The following is an 18,471-nucleotide window of genomic DNA, read 5'->3' as shown; positions in this document are numbered from 1 at the left end:
AGGAAAAGTTCTCCTGATGCTTATAAAGGGCTCATTTCAGTGCCGCAGATACCAAAGAAATGAGTGGCTTGAGCTTTGAAGATTGGGAAACTTTCAGCCAGTTTGGCAAGATATCCTTCTGCTTTGTAGGAAAGCACTTTGCCCCGTGTGATGAGGAGGAAGAGAGGTACGTTACCTGCGGGAGGTGGACGGGCCCCGGTGGTGGTCAGTGCCGGTCTCCTTCACGAGGTTTCCTTTGCAGCAGATGACCCTTAATTTATCCTGATACGAGGACGCCAGGTAAATCGCTCCCGAGGAAATTGCAGGGCCCAGGTAGCGTGGGTTCGGGATTTCCAAGTACGCTCGGGCAGGGGTCCTGTGGAGTTCCAGGAAAGAGTCTGCACGGCCGGCCACCTCCACTGCTAGGCGGGATGAGAGGGAGCACCGCCCGGCCCGACACCCAGACCCAACCGCCGAGCTTTGCAAAGCCTGGAGGACAGTGCTTACCCCAGAGAGGAGCGGGCCTGGATCTCAATTACTTCGAGTGAGTTGAAGTGGGTCACAAACAGATAAGGTTCTCTGTAGGCTGCGTGGCCACCACCGAGCAAGAGCGTGGGGCAAGGGAGGGTTAAAAGACAGAAGATCAAAACCTGGCTGCCATGCAATCCCTGAAGGGATTTACCCTACACATGCACCCACGTGCCTACATAATGAGACATGTTCAAGTTTACCCCCTGCCGTGCTGTTAGAGCAGATGGGAACCGACTCAAGGCTACATGGTGGGGATCAGTGACATAAATCATGGCACATCTCTGGAATTTTGCACAGGCGTAAAAATGCATAAGGCAGCTCTCTATGCACTGATGGGGAAAAAACCCAAGGTGTAGTTTTACTTAGTTTGTAAAGCAGGGTTCAGAATACTGTGTAAAGTGTGCTACCACACTGATTTTTTTTAAAGGGAGGGGGATGAGAATATATTTTTTAATGTGCCCGTTATTTGCATAAAGCACTGGAAGGATAAACTCAGAAAAATGTTTTCCTTTCGGAGAGTGGGGAGGGAGGATTTGGGAGACAAGTGATATGGGTGAGACTTCATTGTAGACCTTTTTAAACTGTTTAATTGAATACATTTTTCTAAAAAATTCAATTAAAAAAGACTAGGTTCATAGATGATTAAATATTTCTGGTCTTAGTACTATATTTCTGTATCACAGTGTCAACTCAAACTCTAGGATATAATGAGAGCTGTTTCTGGTCTTAAAGGGAAAAAGATGATGATCACTATTACTCCTCGCGGTGAACTGCTACTTAGGCCCTTGTGGACTCTCCTTGCCTGGCATCGGACTAAACCAGCAGAATGTGGTGGAAGCGAGAAGGCCTGCCAGCGCCCACTTTCGCACTCTTAGGAGAAGCCCACGTGGAGAGGAATAAGGCCTCCAGCCACCGGCCCCTGCTAAGCTCCCACCTGACGGCCAGCTCCAATTGCCAGCCACTTTGTGAAGCCATTTCCGACTTTCTAGGTGTCCTGGTGCCCCTGCTGACACCGCAAGAAGCAAAACTGTCCAGTCAGGCCACAGAGGCTCAGGCAATGATAAGTAGTTGTTTTAAGTCACTAGGTTTTGGAACTTGTCATGAAGCAACAGATAAACGAAACAGCCTTGAAGAGTATTTCAGAACATTCACACAGTCACATATGTACGTTGTGTGTGTGTGTGTTCACCCTTTGACCCAGTAGCTCCACTTTTAGAATTTCTGAGCTGGGGATATTTAACAAGTATGCAAATTTTAGTGTAAGTTGTTCATCACAGTATTGTTCACACTTACAAAATGAATGGGCCTAATTAGAATTGGCTAAATTGACAGGTGTTCAGCGCTGCTGTGAGATGCTGCGCGGTCTTTGACATGATTTAAATGAACTCACAGGGAATGGTCTCCCTTTCTATCATGAGAGGCCGGGGGGTTTGGCTTGTGTGGCTCTGCGTCAGGCCTCGGGATCTCTGCCCTGGACGCTCACGCGGGTGATGCTCCACGTGGCGCCTGGCGTCTAAGGGAGCCCCGAGCACGGTGCTTAAGCCTAAAGGAATTCCACCTGCGGTGTTTTCCCGGGACACCAACTACTGGCAGAAAACAGCCCCACACGTCGCCTCACCTACCGAAGGCCAAAGGTAAGCGACTCCACTTGAGATCATCTGTGCGGCTGCGTCTTCCGTAAGAATCCACGAACACCCCAAACTCTGCAAGAAGGCAGAGCCCGGGACGTGAGCACGGCCAGAGGCAGGGGTATCGATGACGCACACTTTCATGGAAGAGCAAGGAACCCAGCCCAGGGGGCTTGGATTGTGAGAAACCTCAGGAGCTCTGCTGAGCCACGTCTCTCGGGGTTTATTAAAGAAAGAGGGTTCGAGTGAAAGGGGGAGATAGGAAAAGAAGGGGGAGACGGAAGGAGGAAGAGTCAGGGAGTGAGGAAGGGGGAGAAACAGGCCCAGAGATTTGGGGGGGGAAAAGAAAAAGGGAGTGAGGGGCAGAGCAGGACAGCGCAGGCCGCTCCTGGAGAGCCTGACAGCGCCGGACCCGGCTGGAGCCCGGGGGTGGGGCGGGGCAGGACCACGTACTCCCCGCAGCAGGACCGGCCCCGCCCCAGGCACACTGGCCACGCCCGGCCCCTGGACCCCGCCCCGCGGCTGTGGTGCCGCGAGCGCCCCCATCAGCAGCGGGCGGGTGGCCGCTGCACTCACCATGGAAGCAGAGCAGGAACTCCTCCCGCTGCCCCGCGCCGTTCACCTGCATGATGGACACGGGGAAGCTGTGGGAGGAGGAGGCAAACACGGCAGGCGCCAAGGAATGGTCGTTCTTATCCAGGAATTCTGTAAAGGCAGGCAAGAGGCGGAGCCTCAGGACCCAGAAGGAGGCTGAGGCGGCAGCGGAGCGCGGGCAGGGGGCGCACCCGGGCCCTACCCTCCAGCGTGTACTGCTTCATGTCAATCTCGTAGAATTTATTGGTTCCGATGAGGATACTGTAGTTGGTGAAGTGGACACAGCTGCAGGGCTCCGAGGTCTCGATCTCCTGAGACGGGGCAGAGAGGAGGGTGTGAGCGCGGACTCGGGGTGGCCCCTGCTCTCCTCGGGCATCTAACCAAGCCGTGCAGGCGTGGCCGTGCGACTTCTTCCTTTTGTCTTCACACCAAGCACATTCAGTCTCTTCACGTCCCTCACAAGGACCCCCCCATCCTTCTGCTACCTCTGGGTTCTATGCAACCTGAGACTAAGAAGGTCAAGTTGCAGCCAAAAGGTCAGAAACACCATTTCAGTGAAAAGGTAGCATTCAAAAAGAGAGCTTTAAAACTAGGCCATTCTAATCAGAAGAAAAAGCCTGGAGGAATACACAAACAGTGGTGGTTAGAGGGAGTGGTTTTAGTTTCCTTCCTTTTCCAAGCTTCTAGGTTTCTATTCTGAACCTGTATCACCTATATCATTGTTATCACTACTGAATTATCTCATCTATCTGAATTATCTGCTTCCTAATTACTTACACTTGTTTTCAGGTCAATCCTAATGGCTTCAAAAACCTAGGCATGCTTATTCCAAATGATGGCCAGGAATTATAAAGAAGCAGTGATTTCTGGGAATTTTCCTGAAGTTAACAGTTCAAACTCTAATCGGCATTATCCTCACCACTAAATATTTACTGATCACGTACTAATTATGAGGAAGCTAGTATAACACAGTGAAACGTTAGGGAAAGTCAAACCAGTTTTGGTCTCAACTTTGTAACCTAGGATCTTGGCTAGCCTCAGTCATCTTACCTGAAAATTAGGGATGATCACCCCTGTTTCTCACAACTGCTGTGAAAAGTGTGTGAAACAGCCAGCTCAGTCTCTGGTACCAGTAGGTGCTCAATAAAAATGCAAACTAAACAAGAGCCCGCCCCAGACGAAACAGTTTCTCTATCTAACAGGTAACAACCCTTATATATTCATCCCTCCTTTTACTTTTGAGACTAATCACGAAAGCACCTGAAATACATCAGGCTCAGGATGGGTGGAACCTTCCTAATCTAGGGACAAGAGACAGCCTTCTCCAGAAGCGAGGCAAATGCAGTGATCTCATGGATAGCTGTCCACACCGCAGGCAACATCACAACCCACTGTGCTCGGAGGAGAGCCAGGTCCCGCACTGCGTATCGGAACACAGCCAGCGCTGGTTTTTTTGAAGGTCATTAATAGAAACTTCTACAATCTGAGAAGGATTCTGGTAGGTGCCACCAGGGCTTCTAGCTCCTCAGAGAGATCTTCCTTTGTTCTACTGGTTCAAACGAGGTGTCTCCTCCATCAGCCACCTTCCTTTCTCCCTTCACAAAAGGCTGAATTCACTGGGCTGGCCAGAGAGGCAGCTCACGCAGGGGAGGAGAGCAAGAGGGAAAAGTGTGAGGATGGGCCGCTCTGGAGCTTTCTCCAGGGAGCAAGACACCCTCCTGCTCTCTCTAAGGTCACCCAGGCCGAAGGGCCCAGGCACACACTACTCCCCGAGACAGCACCTTCCCCAGCTGCTCGCTGGGAGAGCAGGCCCGGCCAGGCCCGGGACTTACTTTCCGAATGCAGTACTTGCTGAGGTTTTCGTTGTAGCGGAGAATGACAACTTTGTTGGGCATGGCCGCGCAGATGCAGAGCCCGCTCTCGATCTGAAAAGCAGTTGAAGGGGGAGGGGGGACGGAGAAAGAAGGAAAAAGAGCGTCACCAGTGTGTACACTGGCTCCGTGGAAAAGCTAGGAAAGGAACATCAGTTGAGAGCGGGGTCTCTCAAGCCTGGCACTATGGACCCTTTGGACCAGGTCATTCTCTGTGGTGAGGGGCCGTTCTGGGCACTGTAGGATGTTTAGGAGAAACCCCGGGCCCTGCCCACTAGATGCCAACAGTGCAACCACCAGTTGTGTCGAAAAGCAACTGAAGTTTAACCCAGTTTGAGGACACACAATTTTCAAGGTCAAATCAATCAGCCCTGTGGGCAGAGGAGCCGTGACAATTTTACGAGCACTTGCCGGCTGAGGCCCGCAGGGGCGCTTACCTTGCCGGCAGCAAACAAGTGGCAGCCCTTGACGGCTTCGAAGATGTTGGGGGAGATGTCCGGCTGGGCGGGAAGGTGAGACTGTGCGAGGGACTGTTTCACTTTCTTCACGTCCACGAGGCACAGGGCCCGCTCTTCTCCTGAGGGGACAGGACAGCAGAGCCACAATGGCGGTTCTCGTCCTCCCCCGAATAAAAGCCATGCAAGGCCAGGCGGAGGCACTGCTTTCCACAAATTCCCATAAACACAGTTTAGGTCCAAGTTTTAGATCTAAGGAAAATATCTGGCCTCTTGGTCAAGATTCTGGGAGGAAAACAAAAAATTCTGCAGACACAAAACTGGAGAACGTGAACTGAATATTCAAACGTGCTCCCCACCAAAGTCAAAGAATGGGTGGGGGACAACAAAACAGTAGACGTGGACTAATCCAGTATGTGTCACGGTGTCACGAGGGACCACAGAAAGGCTGAGGATGGTTCCACGTTCAAGGAGACGAGGGAGACCTGAGTGAGTGCAGAGCGTGGTCCTGGACTGGATCACAAGCCGGGAAAAAAAATAAAGGACATTACTGGAGCCACAGGTAAAAGCCAGCTATGGGCAGTACATGAGAAAATGGGAGTAGCAACGATTAAGTTCCCTGAATTAAAAAGTGAAACTTGGGGCTTCCCTGGTGGCGCAGTGGTTGAGAGTCCGCCTGCCGATGCAGGGGACACGGGTTCGTGCCCTGGTCTGGGAAGATCCCATGTGCCACAGAGCGGCTGGGCCTGTGAGCCATGGCCGCTGAGCCTGCGCATCCAGAGCCTGTGCTCCGCAACGGGAGAGGCCACAGCAGTGAGAGCCCCGCGTACCACAAAAAAAAAAAAAAAAGAAAGAAAGAAAACAACAAAACAAGCCAGCAGGGGGAAAGAGAGACCAAAAAAAGCCAGTTCCTGACCATATTATGTCAGGATCCGGCCCCTGGAACCAGCCGGCCAGGCCTGAATGAGACCTGACTGTGGATGTTTTGAACATGGAGCAAATGCATTATTGTTTTCCCCTTACAACACGCGTGCGCGCGCGCGCACACACACACACACACACACGATAGAGAGAAAAAAAACCTTCCTGCCATGGGTATGTGAGAGAATGCCCCTTGTTCTTAGGTGACTGGCTGAAGGATCCAGTCACAGCTGCCACTGACTCTCAGGTGGTTCAAAGTAAGTGAGAGAGAGAGAGTGTGTGTGTGTGAGAGAGAGAGGGAGAGAGAGAGAGAAGGGCCGGGGAAATGTGGCAAACTGCTAATGAGTTGTGCACGCAGATGCAGGGTGTCTGAGACCAGGGAGACATGGGAGGCAGGCAGCAGGGCGGGCAGGCGCTCAGAGAGGGGCCGCGTGTGAGCAGAGCGCCGGGGGCGCGGGCACCTCCAGGACGCAGCGGGAAGAGCCGCTTCCACTCCAGCCTGCCCCCAGGAGGGCCTGTCTCTGCGTTCGACAAGCATGTGGCGAATCGTCTCCCTTACAAGTGAAGGAAAAGCGCCGTGTCCTTGGCCTCCCACCTGCAATCATGAGGAGCTTCTCCAGGTCCTTGATGATGTAAATCTGGAAGACGGCTCCGATCCCTGGGACGTGGGTGAGGGCGTTCTTCAAGACATTCAGCGCGTACAGCCCTTCCTCGGTGCCCACCAGCACCACCTGCCGGGGTGCAAGTCCCCAGGCAGAGCGTGAGGGGGGTCACGTCCCCATAACCAGCCCCGACACAGCCGACGGTGCCCCAGAAAACACGGTCACCTGGTCGCTGAAGGGCAGGGTGCAGTTCAGGTCAAGCCGGTCATCGCCTTCCAGCTTCAGCAGGGAGTTTCCAAGCAATTTCTTTTCACATGAGAAAGAAAAAAAAGAGAGAGAAAAAAGAGGACACGGTGAGCTGAACTGTTCGTGACCGGACCGTCCAGACAAAAGCAAGAACGGAGAAAAGTTTAATGCCAGGAAGAAGGGCGAGTTCCTCCTGAAGACTCTCAGAAGCACACATCCACTCGTGGCTTGCCCCGTATTTTGATCTGAGCTCAAAAGGCAGGACGTGAATGTTATCGGTATCTCTGGGGTGGCTGTTAATTAGTGTCGGAGTTGTAACTCAGTTCGGATGCAGAACTAAATGAGTGCAGGAGATGCAGAGAGAGTCTGTGATACGAAACAAGCCGAAGCTGAAGGATGTCCCTGCCAAGGCTTGATAAGCCACATGGACGCTCCTGCCCCTCCAGGTGGTGGCACAAGGGCAAAGCCCAGTGTCAGCAGCAAACCAACCCACTTCTGAGTCTCTTTACCTGAACCCACGTGGGCAGAAGCTTGTAGGAGGTACAGCCAGGGCCCTATTGTACACACATGGATGGGGCGCTCGGTAAAAGGCTCACACGTGGGATAAGGAGATGGGTCGTCAAAACAGGTTCACCCCACGAGCAGGAGACTCATGGTTGAGGATTTTCCAATTGCTAACACTTAAAGTGTTTATTAGGAGCTAAGTGTTTGAAAAGAGCCGTTGGGCCTTTGGTGGAGCAAATACCAGTGAGTGATGAGCGCTGTTTGTATCCTGGAATGTTCCAGGAGGAGTGATGCCAATCAAGGCCCACCCACATCTCTTACGTCTTCAGGAGAAGTAGGATTTCAGACCTGCCTTCGGAAGAGCAAATCACATAAAAGCAATTGAGCAGGTTATGAAAAGCCTTCCTGAAGGAGACACGGCTGTCGGCAGCCTTTCGTGCCGCTTCACGGCCAGCGTGCTCGTAACGCAAGCCTTCAAACCACATAAATACTTCCGGGTAAATGAGAGAGAGGATTTCCTTATAAGTACATTTGCCCTGTGCTGCCAGAACCGAGATGTAGTGCGCCCTGAGAGCTGGCTAAGGGGGTCGACTCCCCCATTCTAGAAGGCTCTGGGGGTTGGAGGGGGACCCACGATGCCGGCCAAGCTGCCTCGAAGCCTGGGTCTCTGTCGGCACAGAATCCCGGTCGTGACAGTCTCAAGCCATCACCCCTCAGAGAGGGAGGCCAAGAGGAAACACGGCAGCCGACGGGACTCCCACAAAGTCTGCCCGCTTTACAGAGACAAGCTCCGGCGCCTGTGTGCATACTCACAGCATCGGCTTCTGCCTTTTCCCTAGACACTCTCCCACCTGCGACAACTGACTCTAAGGCGGTGACCCAGCGCTGCTTGTCGGGAAAGCTGGGAGCCAGCAAGTAGAGGGTTCTCCCGGGCCAGCAGGTGGTGTGCGGGTGAGATTCCATCTTCAGCACGTAGGGGACATCTAGAAGATTCGACAGAGCACAGGGTGGAGTTCGCCCACCCCCGCCGGGAACAATGGCCAAGCCACACCTGAGTCCCAGTTACTTAGCAGAAGGGGGGGCCGGGGAGCCTCCTTCGCAGGCTGATCCACCACGTGCCCCCTCCTGCCCTTGCTGACGGATCCAGCCCAGCCCAGCCCAGCCCACCTTGGGGGGCCCCGCCGCTCCTCACCTGCTTTGGCTGTGTTTGCGAGTTCAGAAGCACCCACGGCGCCATGAATAGACACGTCCCCGTCGGGAAGGCACAGCTCAAATTCTTCCAGCGGCCTCTGTCCAGCTTGGTGCCAAGAGGAAGGGCAGAAAGAAAAACAAAAGACCAGGAACGAGAACAAGAGGAGACGAGAGGAAAAGAGAGAGAGACGGAGTATGCGGTGGACAGAGAGGCGCACGAGGACAGAGGAGGGAAGAGGTGTGCGGAGAAGGTGGAGAGGGAAGATAAAAACAAAAGTAAAGTGCGTCAGATGAGTGGCACAGTCAAATTTCGGATGACGATGCGGATTTATGGGTTAGTTGGCTGAGGCGGAAGTTCTCGGAAGGTGTATTAGCAGGTGGAATCTTCAGGGCAGCGCCCTGCAGGGTCTTCAGTGGGGAGACCTACAGACGTGAGTATCGTACCAATAACCTTCAGCGCAGTCATCTGGGTTTTAATTTTCAAAAATGGAAACTTGTAGAAGGCTTGCAACGCAGTCCGGAAAACAGAGCCTTCACGCCAAGACTAGGACACCTGGGCCAACCGCGTGCAATGAGATTCCCCGAGCTATTTATTTACCTTCTCTGGCTTCGCTGTCGTAAATGAGGACTTTCGAGCCCTCCAGGACGATGTACTTCCTGTCCCAGCCTTGCTGTCCTCGTTTGTTATTCCTGGGGAAACAGAGATGGGAAAGAACCGCTTGAAGTCAGAAGAGTCAGGCAGGGGGAAGGGGTGGGGAGGCGAGGGAATCCCGGTGAAGATGCTTCCCCCAAAAACGCCGGGAATGAAGTGCAGGGGCAGGGGGGGAAATCTTCCTTCTACCCTGCTGGGTTGTAGGCTGGCCTCGGAATTCTACTGATGTAAGACACATGAACGGGAGAAAAGCATACACATTTTATTCTATGTGTACGTGGGAGTCTCCACAAGAAAAGAAAGCCCCAAAAGCAGATGGGCCCCAGTGCTTATATACTAAGTTGAACAAAGAGCAGCAACTGTGGAAAGGTAACAGGGTCTGTGTGCACAGAGTTCTCTCAGCTGGGCTTGCCCCAGCCCCCAGGCTCCGGGGATGAGAATGCTTCTTTCCTCCTGGTACAGGAAGAGCAGCTTTTACTTGGGAGTTTTATCTCCTACTTTCCGGGAGAGAAAGGGGAGGTCAGAGTGTCACTCCTGCACCTGCTGTTTTCCAAATGCCTTTAGCTCAGAAGTATCCTTACCCCGAAGCGGCCTGTTCTGGGCCGGCACATCTTCACCACACCCCACCCCAGCCCGAACTGCCTTGCAGCAATACCTGGGCACCTTCATCCACCCTTCCAGGTGCAAGCCGCTGCTGGGCTCCTTGGTCTGGAGACCCGGGGAGTTCATTTTGTCACGGCAGAAGGCCTCAGTGAAGTGCGTGGCGTATTCGGCTGGCAGGCCGCAGGTGGCCGGCAAGCACGTGGAGCACTTGGGATGACACATGACCTGACATTCTAGGGAAAAGCAGTGGACAACCTGAACACACACTTGGCTGATGCGGGACCAGTCCCTGCCTCTGCCAGCCAATCCCCCGCCTGGCCCGTCCGTCTGGCCCCGCCATCCAGGGCATCCCTAACCTTTCCCAGGAGCCAGGCCCCTACGGAGAAGAGGAAACGAGACAGCCAGGCACTCTCGACCCAGTTTTCCTGGCTTCTCCCAGGCTGCCACAGACAGGTGTCTAAAACACATCTGCATGTTTCCCTTGGAGGGAGAGACCAGCCTGACGGAAAGGGGGCTGGAAGCTCACAAAGCCCAAGGCATTTTGCACAGGAGGTTGGAGACATGAGCTGACAACACGTATAAACTCCCTCTTGAACAGGGGAAAAATAGCGTCCTCCCACTGAGACTAAAAACTTGAAAATGAATGCACTACATGATGAGGAATTTAAAAAGGAAAAGAAAAAACCCCGCCCCCATCGGACAGAATCTTAGGTGGAGATGCACCCGCACCCTTCCCCCAGGCACAGTAGCTGCTCTTACCAAGACACTTGGATGCCTGGCGCCCAAAGTGCACGGTATCCAGACACACGGCACACTGCGTGGCTCGCATGTTCAGTCCTACATTGAACCGGTGAGGAATGTTGTGGTGCATGCGCTCCTTAAGACGTCGGCTGAATTCTGGAGGAAAATTTTTTCAAAGAAATCATTAAAGTGCTGCAAATGATACCATCAAGAAAGTGAAAAGACGCCCCACAGAACAGGAAAAGTGTTCGCAAATCATCCCTCTGACAAGGAGCTTAGAGAGAATATAGGAAGAACTACAGGAAGAATAGAATATAGGAAGAACTCTTATGAAGCAATAGGAAAAAGACAACCCAATTAAAAAATGGGCAAAAGATCTGAATAGACATCTCTCCAAAGAAGATAAATAAATGGCCAAGAAGCACAGGAAAAGATGCTCAACGTCATTCATCATTAGGGAAATGCAAATAAACACCACAGTGAGACATTAGTTCACACTTGCTGGGTTATCCAGACTCAAAAGTATGGAAAATGCATGTTGGTAAAGATATGGAGAAATGAAGGTCCTCATACACTGCTGGTGGGAAAGCAAATGGTGCAGTCATTTTGGAATCCAGTTTGGTCATTCCCCATAAAGTTAAACACAGAGTTACCAGATAACCCAGCAATTCCACTCCTAGGTCTACACACCCAAGAGAAGTGAAAACATTATGTAGCCACAAAATTTGTGCACAGATGTTCACAGCAGCATTATTTATGATAGCCAAAAAGTGGAAACAACCTAAATGTCCATTGATGGATTAATACAGAAACAAGATGTGATAACCACACAATAGAATATTATTCAGCAATTAAAACATGAAGTACTGATAAATACTACAAGATGAATGAATCTCAAAAACATTATGCTCTGTGAAAGAAGCTAGACACAAAAGGTCATACGTGGTATGATTCATTTATAGGAAACGTCCAGGATAGCAAATCCATGGAGATAGAAAGCAGACTGGTGGTTGTCAGAGGTTCCATGAAGGGGGAAATGGGAAGCAACTGCCAGAGAGTATAGGGTTGTTTTGTTTTTTGGTTTTTTTTTTTGGGGGGGGGGGTGGACCAAAAATGTTTAAAAATTAGAATGTGATGGTTGCACAACCTTGTGAACTTACTAAAAAACAATGAATTATACATTTCAAACAAATGAATTGTATAGTATGTGAATTGTATCTCAATAAAGCTGTTTAAAAAACATTAGAGCACGTTAGTGACAGATTGTAAAATTACTTTAACACTAACAGATGTGTCTAGATTTATATGAACCAAATTGAAATCACTATTATCTGGTTATTAGGAATTAGGTTTTATTTAAGAACACATCACTGGCAGCAGATTGTTAATACAATGGCATAGATATTTGTGAGCATAGAGAAACATATGCTTCTAAGTCAGTTGTTTATAAATATTTTAGTCATAAAAGGTTTGTTTTCCACATGAGATCATGGATCTAGAGCTTTTCAGAATCCAATTCAAAAATCACTATTCTGAATTACAGAATTTCTGATTATTCAATACATAAACTGACTGAAGAATTCTCACTTCATGCCCAGTTCTTTCATGAATAACCTCCTTTTTTAAAAAACCCAACTTTTAAGCCTCAAACAACTGATTCTTACATTTATAGTCCAGTCAGTTAAAATTAACAAGATTGATTTTTTTCCATTTAGAAGGCCCCCTTCTCAATAGTGACCTAACTAGCTAAAGGCAGCTTTAAATAGAAAAATTCAGGATCCATATTTCTGAATCCAAATTGATTTCTCCATATAATGCTATCACTGTTCCTTTATCAGAAAGTCATGAGGAATACATAACATAAATGCACATTGAAACTGTGAACAAGCCACGCACACGAAGGAGATGCTTCGAGTATTCCAAACTACTCAGGGAGCTGCTCTATGCAGCTTCGTCGAAGGACACGGGGGCCAGAAATGATTTTCCTCTGTGTTACCAGCTCCACTTTGATGGCTTTAAGGGTGAAGCTCTTTGATTCAAAGTGTTATGTAAACATAGGAAATGAGATGACATCATCGCTGAAGAAAACAACGACAACAAAATCCCATCGATATTGGCAGCTGAAGGGGGTTGATAGTGGGACTTCCCTGGCGGTCCAGTGGTTAAGACTCCACACCTCCACTGCAGGGGGCATGGGTTCAATCCCTGGTAGGGGAACTAAGATCCCTCATGCCGCACAGCGGGGCCAAAACTAAGTAAATGAGATAAAGTGCGTAGCTGGTGACGCCCTGATATGAAACACCCACAGCTCTACCCCACCCTCTGTATGACTTTCCAAACCACCTTCCTTGGCTGTTTTTAAGTCCTTTCCGTCTCTAGGTGAACAGAGTACCTTTGAGCCCACAAAGAAAACTCCTCACACCACTGGTATAAATTGGCACAAATTACCAGCTTTCAAAATGCACATAACCTTTAACCTGATTGATTTCCCGAGGACTTATCCTACAGTCATAGCACCCACAGAGCTGCAGGGTATTCACTGCAGGGTACGTATGGAAACAAGGAACTGGAAATAACCTAAATGCCCATCAACAGGGGTCTGGATTAATAGATGAATCATATACCTCCCACCATGGAAGACCACGCAGCCCTCTAGAAGGATGGGGTCGATCCATGTTATTACGAAACTGGCTAAGATAGCATTTTAACTAAAAGAAGAAAGATGTTCTGCAGTGTATAGCAGCGGCCCCCAACCTTTTTGGCACCAGGGACCGGTTTCGTGGAAGACGATTTTTCCAGGGACTGGTGCTGGGGCGGGTGGAATGGTTCGGGTGGTAACGCGAGCGATGGGGAGCGGGGATGACGCTTCGCTCACTCGCCTGCCGCTCACCTCCTGCTGTGCGCCCGGTTCCTAACAGGCCACGGACCGGTACCGGTCCACGGCCCAGGGGTTGGAGACCCCTGGTGTAGAGCATAGTGGGCTATGATATTTACGAAAGACAAAAGGACTGAGAAAAATATATTATTTTCTCCTGCCTCTTAAAGATGATTATATAAGACACCTGCATAATACAGACATGCACTCACATGCATGAAGGACGGCTGGCAGAGCACAGTGGGTGACTCTGGGTGAGGGAACCGGGGTGGGGAGAAGGCTTACTTCTTACTCTTTATCCTTCAGTGTTATTACTTGTCATTTTCACCTTAGGTCTGCATTTCTCAGTCCATTTAAAAAAATGTCGATGCATGTCCAGTGGCCCCTTTTGCGGACATACCCTCTGGAGTCGAAGACTCCTTCCTGCGGCTGGATGGCGGGGCGAGAAGGCTCAGGGCGCTGGGCTGGTGCTCGGGCGACCGCACGATGGCGGACATGGCAATCTGCTGCCTGGCGGTGGCCGGCGTGGACGGGTGCGGGTGGTCTGTGGCTTTCCGGTGGGCAGCTGGGGAGAGACGGGTCCAACGCCTTTCGGTTAGCAGGGTCCCCGAGAGGCCCCAACCAAGTGGACCACCCCGGGGGCTGGCTATCAAAGGCCCGAGACCAAAAGGACACACAGGGTGCCCGATCGGCAATGCCGAGGATGCCGTGCATCGTTCAGACGTGGGATGTCTGGGCTGTCACCACAAGGCTGAACTAGTCTCGGCCAATCTCCTTGAGATCGGTCCTCTGCCTCGTCCACCGCACTTGGCGTCGAGGGCGCCCGTACCTTCCTCCCGGGCGGAGCGGAGCTCGATGCGGGTCTTCTGCAGGGCTTCCTCGAGCTCCGCGCAGCGAGCTTTCTCCTTCTCCAGAGCCACCTTCAGCTCATTGTACTGCAGAGGAACCTGTGTGGGCAAAGCAGGGTCCTCTTTCCGTCGACTAAATAAACCCTAGCAATGGAAACAGAGATATCTCCTAACTCCTGGAAATTGGCACTGGGAACTAGTGAAAGGAACCCTGCCTCGGGAGGAGCAGACCACGGGAGCCGGGCGTGTACTCACTGCAAGCGGGTTTAGTAAAACTGGCATGTGAAGGGGGAGGGGGGGACCAAGCCACAGCCCCTCCCAGCCGGCTGGAAAAAAAGTAGGGGCGTGGAAGTTTTCACCGAGAGGGTCAGAGATGCTTGAATTGCCACCACCTCTTCCTTTAGCATTCCCAAGAAGGAGAGCCATTTCCTGAGCCTTTACCCTCAAAAAATGGAAGTGGAGGATGGAAGCAGGAGACATGGTTCAGCAATCCCTCTTGCCTTGAATCTGTCTCATGATGCTTAGTTACAAGACACAGAGATGAGTATTTTTTTTTAAAGGAAGCAAAAAAAAAAAAAAAAAAAAAGGAATACTAAACTAATGTCACCACAAGGGGCTTATGCAAAAAACATGCAAATGGAACATGTATTGTACATGGGAAAGAAAAGTATAATGTAGGGTGATGGGAGTGAAAACTAACAAAAAAATACACGGAAGCACCCTGACTACATCAAGTGACAAACTCAGATAACAGTCCACTGATAAAATAAAATAGATTCAGTATCATCAGCACAAACAAGCATGGTCACACAGCACACAAGGAAATCCTCCTCCACAGCCACCACTGCTGCTCTGGTCCCTTCCCGTAAAGAGAACAATGGGACCAAGAGACCGACCGCCTCCTTCAGTCCACTCCCCAGGACCCTGTCATCGGAGGCCTTCCCTGTGCCACCGCCAGTGCTACTTTGGAATCTGGGTGCCTTGGGAAGAAGCTTCAAGCTCCTTAGAGACCTTCTTGAACTGAGAACACATGACCAAACCTTCAGTGGTTCAGGGAAGCATGCTTTGGGCTTATTAAAAATCTTCCCATGTGTGCCTATATCACCCTGTCCATCTGTTTCTTTTGGTCATTGTTTTCAATTTATATGTTACAATTTTAAAGAGATGGAGCCGCACCCCATGGAAGGGACAGCTATCCAGTCAGACACTTTGGGCAGGTCACGTCAGCTCTCCGGGTCCCAGTCTCTTCTTGAGCCAATCAGAAGGACTGAGCAGATGATGGCTAGTTTTTCTGGAGTCCCGTACACGTGACCTGAGAATCCTTCTACGGCCCCATACAGATGACCTATTAAAACCTCTGGAATCCTATCCCCATGACCTAAGAACCCCTCTCTGTGTAGAATCCCATACAAGTGACCTGTAATCTCCCCAGAGTCCTGTACATGTGAGCAGGGAACCCCTATGGAGTCCAGGACACTGACCTGAGTATAAACCTTCCTCTCTGCTACCTTCCCCACCCCAGCTGCCTGGGAAAAAAACTATCACTGCCTTCACAGAGGAAGGCATGACAACTTTAAAGGCCATGAACACAAAATAGTATATTACAGACTCGAGAGTGATAGCTTCTCTTGAAGAGCTATTCTCATGATCCCAAAGCCTCTTTCTCAACCCCAAACAAAACAAGACAACATGCCTTTTGTTTTCTCTGACGTTCCTAGGATTACCTACCCCAGTGGTCTCTACAGAATCACCACGATTGAGCAAAACTGTCAGCTCCCCGCTTTTCAAACCCTCTGACCCACCTTTTTCTTTTTAGCAGGTTGGTCCATTTTGGCTTGCAGAAAATCGATGAGTTTGGTTTGTTGAGAAATAGTGCCTTCCATTTTCACCTTTTCATGAGAATAGAGAACCTAAAATTTGTGAAAACAAAAAGCACCTCAGACACCGAAAGAAGTATACTTTTAAACTTGGTACTTTAAGAAAATAAAAAATAAAGTTGTTACAATATTAACATATGAAAAATCCAACCCAAGCCACACTGGGCCCATCTTTATTTACTTAGTTCTGATCTTACTGCCCACCATCCCCCCCAAAAAGATGGACTGAAGCACGGACAGATATGTGAAAAAGCAAAAAATAGCAAATGGCAAGTAAGAGAATCCAGAGGGTGGTCATGATAGAAACTTCCCAGCTTCTCTGAACGTCAGAGAATTTTCATAATAAAATACTGGGAAAAACACACAACATGAAGATACTGCCCATTTGACCAGACAGATGGCTTTTAGCCATCATGCTTTGCCTCTGCAGACAGTTTAAGTTCCCTTTGCCAGTTCTCACCTGAATGTTCTCTAGCTGATATTCCAGATCACTCCTTTCTGTCTTCAGCAGATCAGCCCGATCTAGAGCTTCTTGTAGCCCTTGAGTCAGACGGAAAATATGACTCTTTTGCATGTCCATCTGCTGCTGTAACTTGGCTTGCTGGTGGGGAGAGAGGCAGGAGAGGCTTCATACCACACACAAAGCAACGTGCTCCCTCACTGTCCCTGTTACAAACTAATTTCAGACATGGCACCAAAAGTTCGGCTCATTCCGGAATGACTAACTGTCTGCTATTCCAAAATGATGCATGTGCAGTTAAAAAGAACTTGCACAGAAATCTCTGATGGCCAGCCACTCACAAGGTGCCCACCACAACAGGAAGTCCAGACTGGTGGGTCTGCCTTCCCAATCAGAGTTGCAGTTAAGGATATTTTGGTACTTCAGAGTACGGGCCATCTGAGTTGACATCTAAGGCAGTGCGACTTAATGCCATGACAGCCACGTTCTGATTTGTCCTTATTTTTTGTTTTTAAGATCTCAATTGCTGTTAAGAGAACTCACTTTGTGATTCTCCGTGTAGAATATACAAAGGGGAGTCAGGGCTTCCCTGGTGGCACGGTGGATAAGAATCCGCCTGCCAGGGCCTCCCTGGTGGCGCAAGTGGTTGAGAGTCCGCCTGCCGATGCAGGGGATACGGGTTCGTGCCCCGGTCTGGGAGGATCCCATATGCCGCGGAGCGGCTGGGCCCGTGAGCCATGGCCGCTGAGCCTGCGCGTCCGGAGCCTGCGCGTCCGGAGCCTGTGCTCCGCAACGGGGGAGGCCACAACAGTGAGAGGCCCGCATACCGCAAAAAAAAAAAAAAAAAAAAGAATCCGCCTGCCAGTGCAGGGGACGTGGGTTCGATCCCTGGTCTGGGAACATTCCACATGCCACGGAGCAACAAAGGCCGTGCGCCACAACTACTGAGCCCACGTGCCTAGAGCCCGTGCTCCGCAACAAGAGAAGCCACTACAATGAGAAGCCCGCGTATGGCAACACAGTGGCCCCCGCCCGCCACAACTAGAGAAAGCCCACGCACAGCAACAAAGACCCAATGCAGCCAAAAATAAAAACAAATAAATAAATTTATTTTAAAAAAAACCCAAAGGGTCATAGCACCTCTAACTCAAACAGCACCTCGTCAGGGTGTGGGACCAACAAGCACACCAATAGCCACAGTCGCAGGAGGTATTTCTACCACGTGGGGAGGAAGGATGATCTCAGGTTCAGTACAAGTGTTGGTAAAACCCAAGGAAAACAAAATTCTATTTAGGACACTGGAAATCGCTTTGTGCCGGAAATCTCTCCAATTTTTTTTTACAATGGAAGTCAACCAGAAAATAGAGCAGGCTATAAAGATACTGGGTTTATGACTCTCTTTCCTAAAATGCTTCTGTTTCTAAAAAGCAGGAAAGAGCAGCTATCCTGACAAGACGCTGCTTGATTTCACCCAACCCCTTGGGTCCAATCTAACCACACCACCAGTGGCCCAAATACTCCCTTCCCTGGTGGCCTAGACCCTCTGCAGCCTTAAGGACAGAGGGCTGGTAAAGAGCTATAACCATCAGCACGGGAGTTTCCCAGCAGGCGAGGGCAAACCTCGGTGGCCCATGCCCCAGCCGGCCAAAGGCTACTGATGACCTCGGAATCTGCTGAAACCTCGCTACCTTATTTCTCTTCCCTCCACCAATGTTTGTCTTTCCATTTCTACTCCTCACCTGCCCTTCCTCTTGAGAGGCAGCTGATTCCCTGAGGCATCATGGTGTCATGGAAAAGAACCTGGGCTTTAGAACGTTCCAGACCCTGGTTCAAATCCTGACTTTAACTCTTATTAGTCCTGTGACCAGGGGCAGCTCACTGCCTCTCAGACCC

At 50.3% G+C, this 18,471-nt stretch overlaps 1 protein-coding gene across 2 annotated transcripts in view; it reads right to left on the bottom strand.

Moving 5' to 3' along the window:
• Window positions 1–18,471, bottom strand: part of CIT (citron rho-interacting serine/threonine kinase) — a 180,971-nt gene that overhangs the window by 7,846 nt on the left and 154,654 nt on the right. Inside the window, exons 29-46 of one of the 2 annotated variants that reach the window (XM_060119127.1) lie at window positions 16,579–16,719; window positions 16,044–16,151; window positions 14,223–14,385; window positions 13,794–13,958; window positions 10,537–10,674; window positions 9,830–10,010; window positions 9,121–9,212; window positions 8,524–8,628; window positions 8,145–8,314; window positions 6,807–6,887; window positions 6,575–6,710; window positions 5,041–5,180; window positions 4,565–4,657; window positions 2,935–3,043; window positions 2,715–2,843; window positions 2,133–2,213; window positions 487–565; window positions 176–355 (exon numbers count right to left, since the gene is read on the bottom strand). In XM_060119127.1, coding sequence (XP_059975110.1) covers window positions 176–355; window positions 487–565; window positions 2,133–2,213; window positions 2,715–2,843; window positions 2,935–3,043; window positions 4,565–4,657; window positions 5,041–5,180; window positions 6,575–6,710; window positions 6,807–6,887; window positions 8,145–8,314; window positions 8,524–8,628; window positions 9,121–9,212; window positions 9,830–10,010; window positions 10,537–10,674; window positions 13,794–13,958; window positions 14,223–14,385; window positions 16,044–16,151; window positions 16,579–16,719 — 2,291 coding nt within the window. The remainder of the gene's footprint in view (window positions 1–175; window positions 356–486; window positions 566–2,132; window positions 2,214–2,714; window positions 2,844–2,934; window positions 3,044–4,564; window positions 4,658–5,040; window positions 5,181–6,574; window positions 6,711–6,806; window positions 6,888–8,144; window positions 8,315–8,523; window positions 8,629–9,120; window positions 9,213–9,829; window positions 10,011–10,536; window positions 10,675–13,793; window positions 13,959–14,222; window positions 14,386–16,043; window positions 16,152–16,578; window positions 16,720–18,471) is intronic. The other variant, XM_060119128.1, reaches the window with a different exon arrangement.

Source organism: Mesoplodon densirostris, chromosome 15 (genome assembly GCF_025265405.1).
Source record: "Mesoplodon densirostris isolate mMesDen1 chromosome 15, mMesDen1 primary haplotype, whole genome shotgun sequence".
Taxonomy (NCBI): Eukaryota; Metazoa; Chordata; class Mammalia; order Artiodactyla; family Ziphiidae; genus Mesoplodon; species Mesoplodon densirostris.
This window is presented reverse-complemented; position numbering and strand designations above follow the sequence as displayed.